General features: G+C 42.8%; 1 protein-coding gene across 4 annotated transcripts in view; it reads left to right on the top strand.

Annotated features, from left to right (window-relative positions):
• The window catches only part of Tmem260 (transmembrane protein 260), a 66,297-nt gene that overhangs the window by 25,389 nt on the left and 24,388 nt on the right, over window positions 1-16,520 (top strand). For all 4 annotated transcript variants that reach the window (XR_012907911.1, XM_075949203.1, XM_075949202.1 and 1 more), the window contains 7 exons: window positions 636-813; window positions 2,217-2,330; window positions 5,338-5,517; window positions 8,615-8,655; window positions 11,706-11,789; window positions 13,668-13,782; window positions 15,658-15,827. Coding sequence is in view for 3 of the 4 variants with exons in the window: in XM_075949203.1 (XP_075805318.1) it covers window positions 636-813; window positions 2,217-2,330; window positions 5,338-5,517; window positions 8,615-8,655; window positions 11,706-11,789; window positions 13,668-13,782; window positions 15,658-15,827 (882 nt within the window). In the remaining variant the exon portion in view is untranslated. The remainder of the gene's footprint in view (window positions 1-635; window positions 814-2,216; window positions 2,331-5,337; window positions 5,518-8,614; window positions 8,656-11,705; window positions 11,790-13,667; window positions 13,783-15,657; window positions 15,828-16,520) is intronic.

Here is a 16,520-nt window from a genome sequence, read left to right as displayed (position 1 = left end):
CCCATGGGGTTGCTGCATGGCTCTTGTCGGCATTTGGTGAACAGTTTGTTTCCAAGTGTAATATCTAATTCTTTATGTTTCTTGAAATTTATATTCTTATCTGCCCCTTTAGAAAAATATAATTTATCTTCACTCCGTCTAAAGCAAAAAAGCAGTTAGAAATTAAGAGCATAGCTGCACAGGACGTTGACATCACCAAGTGCTTTGACCAAGCCCTCCGCCATCTCGCATGGGGATCCAGCGTCCATGAGGTGTGAAGTCTGAAGGGTTCTCAATGGATGTTTCACCATTTCATTAGTTTCACAGTTAAACAGATCTCAGTTTCAGCTAGGCCGTCTTCCTTTGCGGATGTTCAGGGAAATGACAGGTTTATCTGCAGCTGCTATCTCTACAGGTTTTTCACCTGGCTCAGTTTGGTCTGAGAACTGAACCTCATTCTGTCCCTGGGCCTGTCGCTTTGTTAACGTGTGGGCCTCCGAACTAACATCTGGTGGAACTGTGTGAGGAATGTGTTGGTTGTAGTTGTTGGGAGAGGGCTGGGTGATTGTCATAATTTCTGCTGGTAGACTTTATGAAAGAAAAATCAAGTCCGCTCCTTTTGTTGGAAAGAGATTTCATGTTATCTGTGTTTGCAGGCTTTCTGGCTCACATGCTGGAGGAATCCTTGCTGCGGGGGTGTTTTCATTTTCTCGCCTAACATGGCAGTGGTCCATTGCAGCTGAGGTTTTCAGCTTAAACAATCTGTTTGTGGGGCTGCTCATGGCGCTTACTGTGTGTTTTGAGGAGGCAGCCGCCGCAAAGGAGAGATCAAAGGTAAGCTATTTTGATCAAAGTGAAATCAGTTTTGTTTCAATTTTTAGACAGAAATGTATTTCTTTTTAACTTTGGTTTGGCCCACATTTTCTATTCTAATTCCTATTAGGGTAATCTGGGCAGGTGGAGAGACTGTCCTCAGACCCTTTGTTAAAAATGGAACTTCCCCCCTCAGGAGTTCAGAAAGTTTTGGAGAATGGGTATTATAAAATATCTAGCAAGTCCTGAGGGAGGAATGGGTTTGGTTCATACGTGTGTGTGTGTGTGTGTGTGTGTGTGTGTGTGTACGTGTACATGCGTGCATGTTGTGAGACCACCCTGCAGGTGGACCACCTTAAGGAATGTACTATGATAGAACGCTGATTCTTCGCTAGTCACATGGAAGAACACAGTTATAAATTATTTTTACCCAGAAGAACATCAGATGTGAAAACCAGGTCGTTCAGAGAGGACCAGCACCACGGTCATGTACAGTGTGAACGAGCCTTGTCTTCTAAGCACTTAGTCCTACACCTTGCGGGGTTGCATCATCCCAGCTCAGGCCCCTTGTTGTTAGAGTTCAGAAACAAAAGATACCGTGCTTTTTCTGTGGTTCCCGTAAGTCCCCAATGCTGTTAGAGTGTTTGGTTTAAAACAACCTTCTTTTCTGATTGTGCTAACGAAAAACATGTGCTATATACATGCCATCTCCTTGCTAAGGGGTATAAGCAGGCTTTCTTGGATTCAGCTATAGGGACCATGGTAGCAAACTTAACTCCAAATATAAAGAAAAGTAGAAATTTCTAACCAAAGATCTGGCAGGGAATCAGTGAAAGATACGGATAGAGGGGATTTTGGGCCAAACCAAGTTCGCAAGATTCTTGGGAGGGAGCAGGCCCCGATGAGATTTGGAGTGTGATGGGTGTGTAAGTGGGTGTTCAAGATCTGTGCTGCAAGTGGACAGTGGAGAAGAGCTCCAAGGGGCCTGCCTGCAGTGTGCTCAAGGAGAGGATCCTTATCAGTTATGAAACAACTGCATGTTCCATAACAACGAAAAGCCCCTCTGAGAGAAGCAGAGTTCTAAATAAAGTTTTATTTACTGAGCAGGAAAAGAAGTAAAGCAGAATTACTGAGCGTTGGTGACAGACTTCAGCTAGGAATTACATAGTATCCCGTCATTGTGGGGGCTCCCAGGAGTCAGTGTGAAGGTGGTCTTCGGGTCAGAACAGGGTTTTGTGAGAATGGAGAGAAATTACCCAGCACACTGCTGACCAGCAGTGGTGACTATTGAGACGCTTTGTGTCTTGGGGCTTGCTTGGCTCTCGTTGCCTGGCACACAGAAGCTTTGCAGGTGCATGGGGACTTTTACTGCTGTGTTGAGTTCTAGGGGATGTTCTGACTAGTGTTTCTTTTCTCGTTCTCAGATAGCAGTTATTGGTGCTTTCTCCTGTGGCCTTAGCTTGTGTAACCAGCACACAATCGTACTCTATGTTTTATGCATAATACCCTGGATTCTCTTCCGACTTCTGAAAGAGAAGGTAGGTTTTTTTCTTTTATTAAAAAAATTAAAATTCATACTATTTCATATAGGTTCAATTCAGCATTTGTGTTATCTGAAAAATTAGGAGCTTTAATGTTTCTTGAGTTTTATGTAACACATAAATGACCTGGGGCTTTAACGATATTGACTTTAAAAAGAGGATTTACACAATTATGCAATATTGATTGTGGTGGCATCTGGCCGACTTCATGATTTTCCTCATGATTCTTGACAGCACCTCAGTGAGGAGAAACAGAAGGGACTGAGAGCAGCAATATCAAGGTTTCTAAATGGTTTTCTTGCACGCACGTCCTAAAATTCTAGGCAGTCAAGCACCGGCGCTTCATTCTTCGAGTGCCGTCTGTGCTGCCCGCTTGCTCCAGGTGCTGGAGCTGAAGACACAGCAGCGTTGCTGATGTGAACTCACTGAAGTCAGAAGTGATAGTCTGTCTCCTCAGAGCCCGCAGAATTCCTCCTTATAATTGAAAACTGCTCGTTTCCCTTTTATCTTTCTCTGAAAGAAAACATTGTTGTTAATTAATATGGCAGAGAGAACAATGCAGACTTTTCTTTGTTAGAGGCTGGGAGATCCAGGCAGAGGAGAAGGCAGGGAGTGAGTCCGTAGTGGCCTGTGGGCAGGAAGCAAATGTCCTGAGTCCTGTGTGAGCTCCTCCAGAACCGCGGCCATTTGTAAAGCAGTGCTGGGCGCTCACTGTACTTGTTGTTTCTCTGTCAACAAACTCAGTGACATTTACCTCGCATTATCTGTTAATTATACCAACTACAATTGGAATTATAATGGAAAACACATAAAGCATATAATAAAATTATTAGGAAATAAGGAAATAAGTATACTAAAGCTTTAAATAATTGTATTTACTATACTTTAGCACATCTTGCTAACAAAGCAAAAGAGGGTACTGTGGAGATTATAAAATTCTTATTATGTGATTATAAAAAGGAAACAATAGTGGCCAAAAGGAACTTTCTCTTAGAATTTAGTCCAGTGACGTCAATCATATAAGTCCTCACATGGGGGATGCTAAACAGCTTAACCAGCACTTTTTAGACTGTTCTTTATTGATGTTTGGCTCTTTAACCCAAGGTTTCTGTGCTAACAGTGTGGTTTAATAGCGTATACAGAAGCTCTTTGTGTAAGTCTTGGATAATAGATGAAGACATGTCTAGATGTGGTGGTACATGACTGGAACCCCAGCATGCAGGAGTCACAAGCAGAAGGTCTGAGAGTTTGAGGCCAATCTAGGCTACACAGGGAGTTTAAAGGCAGCCAGGTTTCTATCTCAAAATATATGAATTTAAGGCAAACCGTTAACATTAAAGACTATAATTCAGTAACGGGTTTTCTATGGGATATAAACTGAGGCAGCACATCTGCTTTTCCTGAGTCGGTGGGGACCTGGAGGGGTGGACAGGCAGCCCTGCCTGCTCTAGTTTCAGACTTCTGACCTCAGCAGAGTAGGTTTAGTTTATGGGAAGCACCTGCCAGTTGATTGGAAGACAAGCCATATAAGTTGGGTAAAGTGTTTAGGACTCAAGGTTAACACTGTAGAGCCTGGGCTAAGGACTATTGCTCTGTCCTGGGGTAGGCTACTGATGAGTGCTTGGATTTGGGCAGTGTGACTCTTCAACGTGGCTCTTTCAATTCCATTAACTAGCAGAAGGGAAGTCAAGGGATCCTGGGTAGTAATTTGTATGTGCTTGTGTGTGTTTCTTCAGGTTTACGTAGGTGTATGTATATGTGTGCATTTATACTGAAACCCAATCCCACCACCAAACCATTCTATGTTTGTGAAGGGAGAAGTCCCTGTCAGGTGATCACAGTGTACCGCCAGGACACGGAAGCTCTGCCCATCCATCTGTGACAACCCTCATGTAGTTGTCCCTGGCTACTTCTTATACAAAAGGAAAACATTATAATAACTGGTTTTTTGCAATTCTAAATTCAACTTTATAATGCGCAGTGCCTCCAAAACTGTAAACATCCACTTGCCTAGCCCCACTTTTAAAAAGAGCAGCTACTGCTGTCAGATGAGACAGTTCTGCTGTTCTCATGCCATGACTTTTGTGTGTCTTGTTTCTGCTGGAGAAATCACAAATGAGATTAGTACTATAAGAAACGCTTCCTTTTCAATTAAGAATGTTTGTATTAAAATGCAAAGAGAAGTTGGCTGCTTGTTCTACGGTATCTGCCAGTTGAGTCCTGGCTCTTATATTCATTCCCACAGATAAATTTCTCATTTTATAAGGGAAAAGGGTGGAAGTTTTCAGTTCTGATATTTATAAGAGATCCCCTTTCCCAGTTATTAAAGCAAACAAGGCTTGAATGTTTCTGGAATGCCGAAATTCATATTGTTTGGACTTAATCTTTGTAATTGTTTTCATACTGTTTTGTTTTAGACATGCACAGGTGAGGGTTCCTCCGGTGGAGCACGGGAAACAACATGGGTTACACGGGACAACAAATTCCTTTCGTGTTCCATTAAACATAGGGGAGAGAAATGGGGATAAAAGCTAGCTTTGTCTACACCAAACGCTTCCGTGAAATGTCCAAAGCTCTGGAAAGAATTACGTCATCACTGTGTAATGAAGTTTACAGTTAAAGCCACTTCTGATGATGAAGATGAATTAGCATAAGATAGTATTGGGGCCAGATAGCATACAGTCACTTCCAAGTGGTTCATCTCAACAGTGTCATGCTGCATGGCATGGCATGGTTTAAATGTAAAAGATGCAGCACACTTGATACCTAGTCCTTGTAATATTTGCTCCACTCTGGTTTCGCCACGAAAAGGAATCGAGGCTGATGCAATTTTCTAGTAATCTTCAGTAATCAGAAGGTTTAGCATAGTGTTGTTCTGTGGCGACTTAATATAAATCGAGAGATCAGCTTTAAGCAAACACAGTTGACGTTTTTCCTGATGTGGTTTTGAAGTTCAGGACAAATGGACGGAAATAAACATGCCCCACTGTGTGCTTCTGTGCAGGAGCTGGCCGTTAGCTCTCTGTTGAGGCTGGCCCTGGCCTTCTCTGCCGGCCTGCTGCCCTATGTCTACCTGCCTGTGTCATCCTACCTCAATCATGCCCGCTGGACCTGGGGGGACCAGACGACACTGCGGGGCTTCCTGACACATTTCCTCCGGGAGGAGTATGGAACATTCAGTCTGGTAAGCTCACGATTAAGCCGGCCCAGGAAACAAGTGGCGCAGCTGTGTTTGGTCTGCACCTTGACTAAAAGAGCAGTGCATAGGATTGTTAGTCCCTTGAAATGTGGCTCTTCACCTGTGCTGCTCACCTGTGTTGTTCACCTATGCTGCTCACCTGTGCTGCTCACCTGTGCTGCTCACCTGTGTTGTTCACCTATGCTGCTGCTGTTCACCTGTGCTGCTCACCTGTGTTGTTCACCTGTGTTGTTCACCTGTGCTGCTCACCTGTGTTGTTCACCTGTGCTGCTCACCTGTGTTGTTCACCTGTGCTGCTCACCTGTGCTGCTCACCTGTGCTGCTCACCTGTGCTGCTCACCTGTGTTGCTCACCTGTGCTGCTCACCTGTGTTGCTCACCTGTGCTGCTCACCTGTGCTGCTCACCTGTGCTGCTCACCTGTGTTGTTCACCTGTGCTGCTCACCTGTGTTGTTCACCTGTGCTGTTCACCTGTGTTGTTCACCTGTGCTGCTCACCTGTGCTACTCACCTGTGCTGCTCACCTGTGCTGCTCACTGTGGTGACAGTCCCCCGACACATGCTCTGTTTAGTTTTGAACTCTATGAGTCAGTGTCTTAATCTGTAGCATAGGCTCGCTTCCAGCTTACGATCTCCGTGCCGCCACTTCCCGTGCTGAAGTTATCATTGTGTACCGCCTTGGACTTAGCCTTTCCTTCTCATTTATTTATAATTCTATTTTTAAAAATTTGGGGGCCTTTCTATGTGCATGGGAGTTTTGCCTTAATGTATTTCTGTCCACCATGTGTGTTTACTGCCCATGGAGACCAGAAGAGGATGCTGGATCTCCTGGCTCCAGAGTTGCATGTGAACCACCATGTGGAAGCTGGGAGTCTTAAACAATGAGCCATTTTCTCCAGCCCCAAGATGTCCTTTCCTTGATGAATAGAATTCATGTTACTGCTTAGTGTTAATTGGAAAAGCAGTCTGTAAGATTCATTAGAGGAAGGTACGTTTCCGAAGTTAGAGGCAGTGTTCTTTAGAGTTCAGCAGGCCTGCTTTCCCCGCGCCCCAGAGATGCTCAAGACCACTCCCACAGGCTATTTAAACTGCCTCCCAGAGAATAAACATGTGATTTTCCGGTCTTCCTTCCCTGGCTCCTCTCTAGGGGGCTGGAAGGCCACCCAGAAGTGTTGGTATCCATTACCTGGGCTTTTTCTAATTCCATTTGATTTGGTCTGATTTGAACTATTAGATTGGCAGAGAGTTTTATCAGGGTGCAAAACTTTTCATCAGCTCAGTGATTAAGAACACTCCCTGCTCTTCCAAAGGTCCTGAGTTCAATTCCCAGCAACCTTGTGGTGGCTCACAACCATCTGTAATGAGATCTGGTGCCCTTTAGAGGAAGAGACCTGGTCAGTCATCCTCATCAACTTAGACCATGAAACCCAATATGGACAAGTTCAACAGAACTGCCATGTACAGGCTGCCCTTGCATGCTTCAGCACTGCCAGGACATAAATTTCAAAGTTTTAAAATTCTCCCTATGAGTTCTCAGTAGTCCTCATTGTCCGCTATGTTCAGAGAGTCCGGTTTTATCCCAGGCTTTTCCAGACCCAGGCCAGCTGGCCTTGGTGAGTTCCCAATAGAACATCCCCATTGTCTCAGTGTGTGGGTGCACCCCTCGCGGTCCTGAGTTCCATGCTCGTGCTCTCTCTCCTTCTGCTCCTGATTTGGACCTTGAGATTTCAGTCCTGTGCTCCAATTTGGGTCTCTGTCTCTGTCTCCTTTCATCGCTTGCTGAGAACTCAAGAACAATGGCAATGGGTTTCTGATTCTACTTCACGCACTGGCTTTGTGGGAGCTTAGGCAGGTTGGATGCTCAACTTACTAGACCTGGATGGAGGTGGGGGTTCCTTGGACTTCCCACAGGACAGGGAACCCTGATTGCTTTTCGGGCTGGGGGGAGACTTAATTGGGGGAGGGGGAGGGAAATGGGAGGCGGTGGCGGGGAAGAGACAGAAATCTTTAATAAATAAATAAATTAAAAATAAATAAAAAAAAATAAATAAAATTCTCCCTATGTAGCCCAGGCTGTCCTAGAACTCCCAGTGCTGGTTTTAAAGCCTCATAACAAGCTAGGTTTTGTTTTCTGAATGGTTAACCTGAAGATTTATTTCTTTATCCTTTAAGTATTCATTTTGTGTGTGTGTACATATATATGATATCTAGGAAATACTTCATTATAGAAGAGATTAATAAAAAAGAATAATTGTAGCTGGGCGGTGGTGGCACACGCCTTTAATCCCAGCACTCGGGAGGCAGAGGCAGGCGGATCTCTGTGAGTTCAAGGCCAGCCTGGTCTACAAGAGCTAGTTCCAGGACAGGAACCAAAAAAGCTACGGAGAAATCCTGTCTCGGAAAAATAAAAAAAAGAATAATTGTTAATTACTACTTGATGTAGAGAGTTGGTTTAATCTGTAAAATGTAGATTGAAGCTAGCAAGCTGGCCCAGCAGATGAGGGAGTTTGCTGCCAATCCTGTTGATCTGAGTTCAACCCCTAGAACCCACATCCACATGATTGACTCCCATCGGTTGTCCTCTGACGTCCACACGCAAGCCATTGTGTAATACGTGTGCACAGACGCGTGATAGATGTATGCAAAAAGCTTTTCGTTTTTTAGCAGCGGACGCTTCATTTGAATTCAGGTCTTCTGCTTGCTCCGAGTTGACTTTTTAAGAAGTGTAGGTTGAGGGTACTCTCGGATTTAAGATTGTATCATCACACAGTGCTGAGGACTGGGGCTGTCAGGCCCTCATTACAGCCCTAAGAGCAGGAAGACTGCCGCAGACATGTAACTGTGAGGTCTCTGCCTGCCGGCGTTCCTTCAGCAACAGCTGAACTGAGTTCTAGCCAGTTCTAAAGGTTTTTAAGGTGCCCAAGATTAGTTTTCACTGGTTCTGAACTTCAGCGAATCTTCAAAGACTGAGTAAGGAAAAACATTGGGTTGTATATTTAAAATATGAAGCTCATTAAAAGTGCAGTCATCTGACAAAGAAGCTTTGGTTTAATGCTTGTACAAATGAACGTTTTTGTTTTTCAGGCCAAATCTGAAATAGGATCCAGTGTATCTACAATATTACTGTGAGTATGGTTTTAAAACTATCTTAAGTGAATTTTCTGTTATCTATTTGGGGAGGTTTCTTATTAGTTCCTTTCTTCATTAAGAAGTATGTCCGAGAAGTAGTTTTCACCTCCACGATTTATAGCTGTGTATGCCCCCTGCGTTGCCAAGTGCTTCAGCTTTTCACTAGGAGAGCTCAAGGCTAGCGGTCAGCACCGCAGTGTGGGAGGCCAGTGAGAGACTGGCCAGGACCAAAAACCACATGTCCCACCTGCGTGCAAGATGCCCATATGGGGTTGGGCTGACAGTGACTTCCTCTTCCCTGTGGCTTTCCTGTTACCTGTCTCTTAGGGTCGTTTGGAAGGTTGCATTCATCACGATTTGAATATTTTTTCTTATTATTTTGGCTTGAATTCTCCTTATTTAATCCTTTAGAGCTGAATATATATATAGTCTCTTATAACTTCCTTTTGGCTGTCATAAGCTGTATTTTTGACTTTCATATTTTAACATCTAACCTTATTAGAGGCAGCTTAAGCAAATATATGTCATATGTATTAACCAATGGTTTTCTTTGAAGAATGGATTAATGTTTGCTTTAAAACCTACAGAGATTAAAGCTCTTGAAAACTATCCGTGTCAACTTTAAAAATTATCAATACCAATTATAATTCTTCAAATAATGAAATTTTAGGATACAAGTTTTTTATAATATTGATGTGATTCTTTAGTTTCTGCTTTGGAACACTCTGGACTGTGTACAAGAAAAATCTATCTCTATCTATCTATCTATCTATCTATCTATCTATCTATCATCCATCTATCTCTTATCTGTCTGTCTGTCAATCCATCCGTCGGTATGTCTTAAACAAGGACTAGCTTTATAGCGCAAGCTAGCCTGTAACAGGAAATCCTTCTGCCTCAGCTAGAATAAAGTATATGTGCCCCCCATTGTCAGTGATTCTCAACAGATTCCTCTCTCCCTTTATTTTTTAGAGTTAGGGTCTTAGTATGTAACTCAAATTGGCCCTTGAACTCACAGTCCTCCTGTCTCAGCCTCCAATGTGCTGGTTAACTACAATACTTAATAGTTTTCCTTTGTTTTTAATTTTTTTTTCACTATTCCAAAGTAGGATATATAATCATAGAAATTTTTGGAATACAAGTAAACAAAAACAAGAAAATTAAAATGACGTTTAATTTCTTTTTTAATTGATTTTTATTGAGCTCTACATTTTTCTCTGCTCCCTTCCCTGCATCTCCCCTTCCCTTCAACCCTCTCCCATGGTCCCCATGCTCCCAGTTTACTCAGGAGATTTTGTCTTTTTCTACTTCCCATGTAGATTAGATCCATGTATATGACCTTTAATTTCAACATGCAAGGATAATAACTGTTACCAGTATGTTAATATTTTATCTATATTTTTGCAGTCTTTTATAATTTGTTTTTTAAAGTGGATTCATAAGAAACATATACTTTTGTTACTCTATTTTCAGTTCAGAGCAGATCTTGAAATTATTTCTGTGCTATCATTAGTTTTCTCTCAACTGAATTACAATATTTCTTTGAATGTTTGACACAACTTATACAGTACTTTCTTATGGAGAGGTAGAGAAGGGGGAAAGGGGGAGGAGGAGAAGGAGAAGGAGGAGAAGGGAGAGAAGGTGAGAAGGAGCCTATTTCCTCTTTAGACAGATGACCAGTGCCTCTAAGTCAGCTCTAGTAGACTCCGTGCTCCTCTCAGCCTTCCCTGGATTGCTGCTGTGTTTGACCTCAGTTCTCACATGAACTCCAGTGAAGTCTGAAGCACATATGCAGCTTATACAAGTCACACATAATAGGTTCCTCTTTCGGACTTACTAAAGACGAGCTGTGAGGTGTGCTGTGCAGAACAAAGACTGCTCAGAAAATGAGTGGTCACACCCATACCCTGAGCCAATCACCATGCGTGCTGGAGACAGTTCTCACACTGAGGGAAATAATTCCTGGAGTGAGCTGTGTCGGGTGGATAGGTCGTTGAAAAAGGAGAGGAATAATCAACTACAAGAGCGGCCTTCACAGTGATGGAACGTCGTCATCGACCCTTTTCCGGTCAAGCAAATTTAAGTCTTTACCCATGAATACCTGTAAATTGCAATCGTGTACAGGAAATTACTGAACCTAACCTAACTCTGACATTGTTTAGAGTTTACATTTAAGCAACAGATGTCTAAGAATTCATTTTGAATCTGACTTTATTTCTTTTGAAGAAATGGGCCTCATGCTAGAATCCATTTATTTTTCAAGTGTATTTATAAATGAGTGAGGGTAGATTGGCATAGTAGATGTGTCTCTGTGAGTAAAATACTCATTGTATGGCTTCCATAATTATGGCTTGACATTTTATCCAGGAAAACCGCCAGTAGGGAGAACAATGTCTCCTTAGTTTGTAGACGTGTTTCTTAGTGTAGAGATTAAATAGTGTGGCAGTTTTAGGACTCACATAGCACTTGAAAGTGCTCATTGGTTAATGGAAGGATTTAGCACAATTATACAAAATAAGATGAACACTTTTCTCTGAGATTCTTAACCACTTTCCAAAACAAATAATGAGGAAAATGAGGAAGCTGCTTAAGGAAGAAGATAACCCGGAAAGAATGGCACAATCCCTCCTCTTGGCCTTTTTCCCTTTTATAATTGGATCTTCAGAATTTTATTTGAATGGTTAAGTCACCAGTGGCTGTGTCTGTACTAGCAAGAGAAACTCTGAAGTTCCCTTCAAAATCACTCTCTTCTGAGCCATTCAGAAGATCCTATGCTCTAAACTACTTTCAATCCTAAATTCTATGTGCTGAGAACCAAATACCGCAATCAGAAAATGTCTTAGAACTGGTTGACTTTTTCAGTGATACTTCTCAACCCCTTTCAAAATTTGAAGGAAGAAAAAATAATTTTAAAATATGACCACAGTCCTTAGAGTGGTTGTGTGTATAATTGCATATTTTATTGATAATATACTTTTGTGAAATTTACTGAACTACTTTTATGCCAACAATAAAGTACTTTGTTTTCTGGCTTTTTGTTTTTCAGTTCACAAATAATAAACATGAAGTCCGAACTTTCATTTAACATCCAAGCTCTTGCAGTTTGGGCAAATATATGTTTAACTAGAAAGTGAGTAATGTTCCCTTTGTTCCTGTGCGTCCCGTGTTCTCATGTTGAACCTGTGTCTTATATGTTACTGTAGAGTGCTACCAGTATTGTCTTACATTTAGAATAACTCCTAACCATTTCTGCTTTCGTTAGGGTTTCTACTCCTGTGAAGGGACACCATGACCACAGTAACTCCTATAAAGGAGAGCATTTAGTCGGGGTAGCTTACGGTTTCAGAGGTTTTTCCATTGTCACCATGGTGGAACATGGCATGGGGGCAGACACGGTGCTGGAGAATAGCTGAGAGTCCTACATCTTGATCCGAGGGCAGCAGGAATCTGTGCCACACTGGGCGTAGCTTGAGCGTGGGAGATCTCAAAGCCCATCCCCACAGTGAACACCTACTGTGGCAAAGCCACACCTCCTACCAGTGCCTCTCCCTTTCCCGATCATTTTCTTTCAACCACCACAATTTTTGTTATGACAAATGTCTTGTTTCTTGATGTCTTCTTTTATCTTATGATTACAAAGAAGTGACTTGAAAGATTGACCAGTTGATCATCTTAAACCTTGGATTTGGTCCTTTACTCTGCCTGTAGCTAATTTTTATTGTTGACTTGCAAAGGAACCCAGCAACTATCTAATTTCTCCACTCATTTAAAAAAAGAAAAGGCCTTCTTGTCAGGCCTGGTGGTGCATAACTGTAAGCCCAGCAGAACCTGAGGCAGAGCCGCCATGAGCTGAGGCCAGGTTATATACTAAAACTGTTTATTCTTATTTATTTACTTTCTGTCCTGTTGGATGTATTAGTTTGTAAATACACATATATCTATAGTTCTATTTGCTTACAATTAACATTATAAAATAATGTTAACATTTTCCCATAATAAAAAAGCAGATTTTTTTAATGTTTACATAATATATTCTACCATGTCATCATGGGAAAATTAATTTTATGTCTCTTTTGTGTTGCTGAGGATTGAACCCAGGCATAGCAAGTCCACCACTGGCCTGAACTGTAGCTGAAGATGTACTGGGAAATTAAATGTTCTCCTGTTTGAGGGTCATTACAACTTTTCCACTGTTGTAAGTGGTCCTAAAGCATTCAAGGATTAATGTTGGTTTGCATTTCCAGTTATTGCTTGAAGATGTCTGTCTGGATCCCAGAGTGCTGGGTTAGGGCTGTGTTAGGGACTGGTAGAGATAGTCCTGGGTTAGGGCTGTGTTAGGGGCTGGTAGAGATAGTGCTGGGTTAGGGCTGGGTTAGGGGCTGGTAGAGATAGTCCTGGGTTAGGGCTGTGTTAGGGGCTGGTAGAGATAATGCTGGGTTAGGGCTGTGTTAGGGGCTGGTAGAGATAGTGCTGGGTTAGGGCTGGGTTAGGGGCTGGTAGAGATAGTGCTGGGTTAGGGCTGTGTTAGGGGCTGGTAGAGATAGTGCTGGGTTAGGGCTGTGTTAGGGACTGGTAGAGATAGTGCTGGGTTAGGGCTGGGTTAGGGGCTGGTAGAGATTACCAGATCGCCTTCTCCTGGATTCCACTAGTTCACTCTGCCATGTCCCTGCTGGAGTCTCACTTTGAAATCTGCTATTTTAAACCTTCACTTTTAAGCCCGAGACCTTTTATTTTACATACGCTGATGACTTCCCAGCTTTGACAGCATCGCTGGCTTTGTTATGAGCTCCTCTCTGCGGCTGCGCCAGTGCAGGTTACCTCGGCCGCCATATGGAATCGCGTTTGCTATTGTTCTGACATCAGCTGTTCCACAGAGATTTTGAAAATTTTACTTTATCTTCTTAAAAATAGAAAGTTTTAAAGCTACAGATACTGCCCTATACTTTAAAGCTATGTATATTATTGATAGTCATACATTTAGGTAACTTTGAACACTTTGTTTTTGTAGGAGCAGACGGCAGTCTTCATTAGTGTGGCTTTTCACAGGAATGCTTTGCATTTATTCCTTATTCTTTGCTTGGAGAGCAAATTTAGATATTTCAAAACCACTTTTCATGGGTGTGGTAAGTTTTACTTTGATAGACCTTTTAAAAGATCCTTTCCTTAAATAGGTCTCTTTGTGAAGATTGTATAAATTAGCCATTCGTGAACTTTGTCAAAGAACAAACTGTCTAAGAAATAGTAAATACAGAATGTATACACATAACTCCAGCATGGGGAGGCTGGGGCAGGCGGGTCAGGAGACCAAGGCCAGTGTTTGTTACATAGTGAGTTCGAGAACATCCTGAGAGCCGCCTGAGCTCCTGGCTCAAACAAGCAAGCAAGCAAGCAAATGCAGCATTGAGTTAACAGAGTAGTTAAATAGGAAAAATAAACCCCAAATAGACTTAATAATCCTGTATCCGCATTCTTGCAGCTATAAGAACAACTGTATTTTGTCTGGAATTCCTCTTAGAGTAGCAAAAGAAATAGGGGGCAAGCAGGGAGGAAGTGGCGCTCCGACCATGTCTTCTTATGGCGCCTTCTTTTTTTTTTTCAATGCAGTTTTTTAAAAAAAGTATTTATTTATTTATTATGTATACAATAAGCCTGTGCAAGCCGGCACGATTCTTAGGTTTGTTATGGCAGCCACGTCACTGACTGAGATAAAGACTTTTGTTTGTATTTCGTTTTTGTTGAGATGGGTCTCTCTATAGCCCAGTCATGATTCTCAACCTACCTAGTGCTGCGACCCTTTAATACAGTTCCTCATGTTGTCATGACCCCAACCATGAAATTATTCCATGGTACTACATAATTGTAATTTTGATACTGTTATGAATTGTGATATAAATATTGATACACAGGATATCTGATATTCCACCCCTGTGGAAAGGTCGTGTGAACCCCAGGAGAACTGTGGCTGTAGTGAGTTCACTCTTTTCTCGTCTCAGTTCCCTGAGTGCTAGGGCCGCAGTCAGGAGCCATCATCCCTGCGTCTATTAGTTCTCAGCTAGAGCTAAAAATGTCGCTGGGCACACCTTTAATCCCAGCACTCGGGAAGCAGAGGCAGGCAGATAGATCTCTGCAAGTTCGAGGCCAGCCTGGTCTACAAAGTGAGTTTCAGGACAGCCAGGACTACACAGCGAAACTTTAAAAGAAAAAAAGAAAATAAATATACAGTAGCTTCTTTTTAAAAGCTGCTCCCACCTGGCCTTTGTGTGTATGTTCATTATCCCTAATGGATGAGGCTCTGCTTGACCCTCCGGGTTTGCGCCGAGTGAGAGAGACTATAAGCTGCTGGAAGCTGAAGTTGGTGGGTGACCTTTATGGCTGAGGCTGCTGGGGCTGGAGAATGTAGCTTCCTCATGCTGTCTTCCAAAGCAGACAGTCCTAGCCACCACTCACAGGCCATGCTACACACCATTCGGCCCTACTGACTGAGCCTCCGGGAGAGTCACCATGGGCCAGCGCTTACTGTCAGTGGCGGGAGAGTCACCATGGGCCAGCGCTTCTTGGCGGTGGCGGGAGAGTCACCGTGGACCAGCGCTTCTTGGTGGTGGCTCACTTGCAGTAGGAACAGAGAGAAAGAGAGAAGGCTGTGTTGTTCCAGTGGAAGTTGCCACTTCTCTTATCAGTCGGTCCCTTCATCCTGCAGAAGGACATCAGGGAGGTGTGTAGGGAGAGGAAGTATTTCTCCCTGGAGTAAAGCCAAGCATTGCTCTATCTTTTCTTCCTACATATTGCTGGGGCCAAGATGCAGCCTGTAGCTCTGAGGGAATGTGTGGGACATGCCAGACTAGGTGGGAGGAACACTGGAAAATTGGAAAATAAAACTGGGCTAGAGAAGTGAATTAACAAGACCTAATGGTGTGAGCAGCTAAGTATAAGTGATAAGTGTTTTTTAAAGTGTATAAGTTCTGACTGCTCACATAAACCTGTCTGTGTCTCCTTCCCAGGTGGAGCGATTCTGGATGCAGAGCAACGCGGTGGTGGCGGTTCTCGCTGGCCTCGGATTGGCCACCCTGGTGTCCGAGACTCACCGCGTGCTGAACTGCCATGGGACGCAGTATCTGGAGTGGCTGTCTGCAGCTCTCTTCGTGGCTTATCAGATATACTCAAATTACAGGTAACAGCGTATAGTTATTTTCCTGAAAAGTAGCACTTAGCACTAGAGACATCTGCCTGTGTAGCGTCTAGGACTCTGAAAACAGCACATGCGGTGCCCGGTTGTGAGGTCTGACATTTGTCACGCTCTGCCCGTGCTGTGGTGTGGTGTGAGGCCATCACAAGCAAGTGGCAGCCATGCACGCAGACTCAAGAAGTACATTGAAGAATCTAGATATGTTACATTTCATAATTAAGATACCCCGAGATGGAAGATTTGGGTTCTTGTGTATCTCTTTATGTTGCAAGCTTCTCATCTTTTGAGCAATGCCAGCCGCTTTCTAATTAAGTGTGTAGTAGAGTATTCATTATTTTAAAGTTAAATTCTGAAAGTTAACTATCACAGATCATAAGTATTACAGAGTTTTTCAAAATTTGTAAATAACCTTCCATTGAAATTCTCCGAGTAAACGAGAAGTTGCTAACGTACTGTATGGCAGTTCACTTCTTTCCGGCAGTATTGTCACACAAGTAGAAGAGCAAGCCTTTAAATGATTTGTTAGAGCGATTTGACTAGTATAATTTTAAAAGATTAAAGTTTCTCTTGCAGCTTAACTTTTTAAAATTAATTCTTGCTGGGCATGGTGGCACATGCTTTTAATCCCAATTCTTGGGAGGCAGGAGCAAAAGGATCTCTGAGTTCAAGGACAACCTG

Source organism: Microtus pennsylvanicus, chromosome 15 (genome assembly GCF_037038515.1).
Source record: "Microtus pennsylvanicus isolate mMicPen1 chromosome 15, mMicPen1.hap1, whole genome shotgun sequence".
Taxonomy (NCBI): Eukaryota; Metazoa; Chordata; class Mammalia; order Rodentia; family Cricetidae; genus Microtus; species Microtus pennsylvanicus.
The sequence above is the reverse complement of the archived record's forward strand: the minus strand, read 5'-3'. Positions and strand labels throughout refer to the sequence as shown.